The sequence below is a fragment of the Alligator sinensis genome, unplaced genomic scaffold, assembly GCF_000455745.1.
Source record: "Alligator sinensis unplaced genomic scaffold, ASM45574v1 scaffold600_1, whole genome shotgun sequence".
Lineage (NCBI taxonomy): Eukaryota > Metazoa > Chordata > Crocodylia > Alligatoridae > Alligator > Alligator sinensis.
Genome location: NW_005841859.1, coordinates 2002770 through 2005975, shown reverse-complemented (window position 1 = coordinate 2005975; position 3206 = coordinate 2002770). Strand labels below are relative to the sequence as shown.

The 3206-nt window shown below is 37.4% G+C and overlaps 1 protein-coding gene across 8 annotated transcripts in view; it reads left to right on the top strand.

Moving 5' to 3' along the window:
* Positions 1-3206, top strand: part of BRD1 (bromodomain containing 1) — a 99990-nt gene that overhangs the window by 37129 nt on the left and 59655 nt on the right. For all 8 annotated transcript variants that reach the window (XM_006016494.3, XM_025215293.1, XM_025215286.1 and 5 more), the window contains exon 4: positions 1466-1597. In XM_006016494.3, the coding sequence (XP_006016556.1) occupies positions 1466-1597 (132 nt within the window). The remainder of the gene's footprint in view (positions 1-1465; positions 1598-3206) is intronic.

Below are 3206 nucleotides of genomic sequence, written 5' to 3'. Positions count from 1 at the left end.
GGCACACACATGTGCTCCTTCAGTTTCAGTAAACTGCTGATTTTGTTTGGTTTGATTTTGTCTTTATTTTTCTGGCAGTGCTTAATAACTCCCTCCCCACCCCCACCCCATTTTGACCCTCTATGCCAAGCACTGTACAAATTTTGCTTAAACTTTGGATCTCCTTCTCGCATGCTTTTTTTTTTTTTAAAGTCTTATGCACTTATCTGGCTGTTTCTATAAATAGGTCATTCCAGTGACTGATTAGCATTCGTTTCAGGATTTTTTCTCACTTGGGTTTCCTGGTGACTTGCCTTTCATTTTTGAATAACCTGAGTAATTCCTCCTTTTTTTCTTTTGTTACTATTTCTTTTTTTTCCAGTAGTATCAGTTTTTATCATTATGTATTCAAATCTAGGTAAATACTACTAGCATTTATACAGTTTTTCTTTATAGGGATAGTTTGTTCATATTCTCCATAAAGCGAGCTTATTTATTTTTCATTTGAGTTCATTATTATTTTGAACCAGTACTTGGTACAGTTTTATAATGTAGAGCGGTGACAGACATGGGAGAAAAAAAACAAAGTTTGTGATTTACCTGAAGTAGAAGCTCATTAGTTGGACCTGGCTCTATAGCTTCTGTATAGAGTAGGCGCTTCAGTGGGGCTTTTTTGGCGCTTTTATCTAATGCTAATTCAATCAGATACTAGTTAAAAGGGCCAAAAAAGCCCTGCAGAGGTGCCTGATCTATACTAATGTTGGGCAAGCCAACCCGGTGCCTCTTTTGGGTATGAGCTGCACTTACCATAGGGATGTGCAGAGTTTAAAGTGCCATTTTTTGTTTGTTTGTTTTTTACATCTGTAAACTGCCATAGTGCCCATTGATTTTGTTCTGAAAAGATCCTTTTACTTAGCAGAGTTGAAGTTCCCAGTATTTGCAGTCAGAACAGCTTCCTAACTTTACTAATATTAATAATTTTTAAATCTAATATTTCCTACTTTTCCCATAGTGAGGAATTCTCTATTTCCAGATTTCTAAAATTGTAGCTGTCCTGTGATCTGGTTATCACTATTTCTTAATGTTGCCAAAATGGTTCAATAGAGAAAAACACGAAGCGTCTTCTTTTGGGGCTGAGTATATTTCTTTGCAGTACTTTCAATTCTTGCTGGTCCAGGAGTTTGGTATCCAATTTCAGAGCCTCTTTGGCAGATCATATTTACAACTAATATTTTTCTAAACGTAAACTCTTTTGCGTTACTGCTGTTAGCTTCATAGACCTTCTTTCCAGATAAGTAATTTAGAAATAATAAGAAGTTATATCCTTGCAGTAGGCTTGTTTTCTTCATTCTACGGAACTGGAGTCTTTCTGAATGTTAGAAACTATACAGGATGGTAACTTGTATTTTCATAGGAATACCTTGCTTTATTGTACAATACAGCAGACCCATTGTACAAGTTAAAATTTTTTATTCTTTTTTTAAAGAGAGAAGATGATGAGGAAATGCAAGCTTTAAAGGAGAAATTAAAATACTGGCAACGGCTACGACATGATCTTGAAAGAGCCCGTTTGTTGATTGAACTTATACGGAAACGTGAAAAATTAAAAAGAGAACAGGTAAATGGACAACTGCAATTTTTTTTGAAACTTTGAAAGAAAATTATTTGCTGATGGGTGGCCCTTCTTTCTTAAAAAGATTTTTATAATAGAAATAGATTGTGCTATTTTCTTTTTTCTATTGACATAAAACAGTACGCAGTAAAAACGCAGTTTCTTTTTGTAAAATCTGTCTATATTCTAAGAGGATAGATGGATTTTACCAAAATAAAAAAAATAAAACCCATATTACTTGTAAACTAGGAGCAGATCTGATGGGTAGAAAGAAGTTATTAGAAGTCACTTAGTAATGGACTGTGCATACAACCCCAAAATAACCTGTATCCTCCTGAGAGGATACATAGGTAGACTTTTAGGTTTCTAGAGGCCCAAGGAAGTCTCTACAGGAGGCACAGGTCAAAGGCCCTGGCATGAGAAAAATCTTTTGAAAATGTCAGATGATTTGTGGGTTTTTTGTTCTTGTTCTTAATTATATTTAAAAGAAACTTTAAGAATTAGGTGTCTCCGAAATGTCTGCGCAATTTGTTATAAGCAATACAGACGTTGATTCACTGTGCTGATACTTGTCTTCTTCAAATGTGTCATTAAATTAGAACTTAGCATTACTTCAAATATATAATACTGTAGGTGTCCAGAATGTCTGCTGGTGACATGCGGTGCACATTATAGCGGCCAACACAGTGAAACTTGTGTGCGCGCATTTTTTCAGACACTGCATATGGTATTTTTTTGCATATAACCTGCTCCTGTCCAGTTGGTAGAAATTGGGGCGTGCAGTATATGTGCAAAATACAGATCCCAACATCCTGATGATACAGCTTCAGGGCCATGTGCAGAGTTGGTGCACAGGCCACATCTGGCACATGGGGCTGACAGCAGGCTTGGGAGCAGGCTCAGCTCTCTAGCTGTTGTTACTCACTTAATACAAAGGAAGTATTTTTTCTTGCTTCAGCCTGCCTTTCAAAAATAAGGCGTGTATTATATACAGAGGCATGCTGTATGGGAGACAATATGGTAATTATTATGGCCTTATTACATTTACTACAGTTAAAGGAGACCCAAACATTTGAAATAGCTTATTTTCATCGTATAAGCAATTTTTATTTTCTTTACAACTTCCAGTAGGTTGCCCCTGTAGTTCAGTGGTAGAATCCTTGTCTATCACACAGGAGACCTGGGTTCAATTCCCAGACTCTTCTACAACTACAGCTGTGGAGGCACCAAACATCTGTACTTAGTCTGGTCTTTGGATTCTGTTTCAATGGCCTAAAGCAGTGTTTCTCAACCTTTTAAGTAGCAAGTATCCCCTGACTTCTGAAAATTTTAATAAGTACCCTAACACTCAATTTTCCAGGGGATTTTATATTTACAGGCTAATGCGTGCAATATGTTGGAAGAAGGGCTGTGTATGCGATATAACAGATGTGTGATCTGGTGTGGATAGGGTTCCCACCTTTTATACCAGGGGTGCACAACTCAAGTATGTACCTGGAGTAGAGGTTTCATAGATTTCATAGACATTAGGGCTGGAAGGGACCTCGGAAGATCATCGAGTCCAGCCCCCTGCCCAAAGGGCAGGAAGTCAGCTGGGGTCATAGGATCCCAGCAA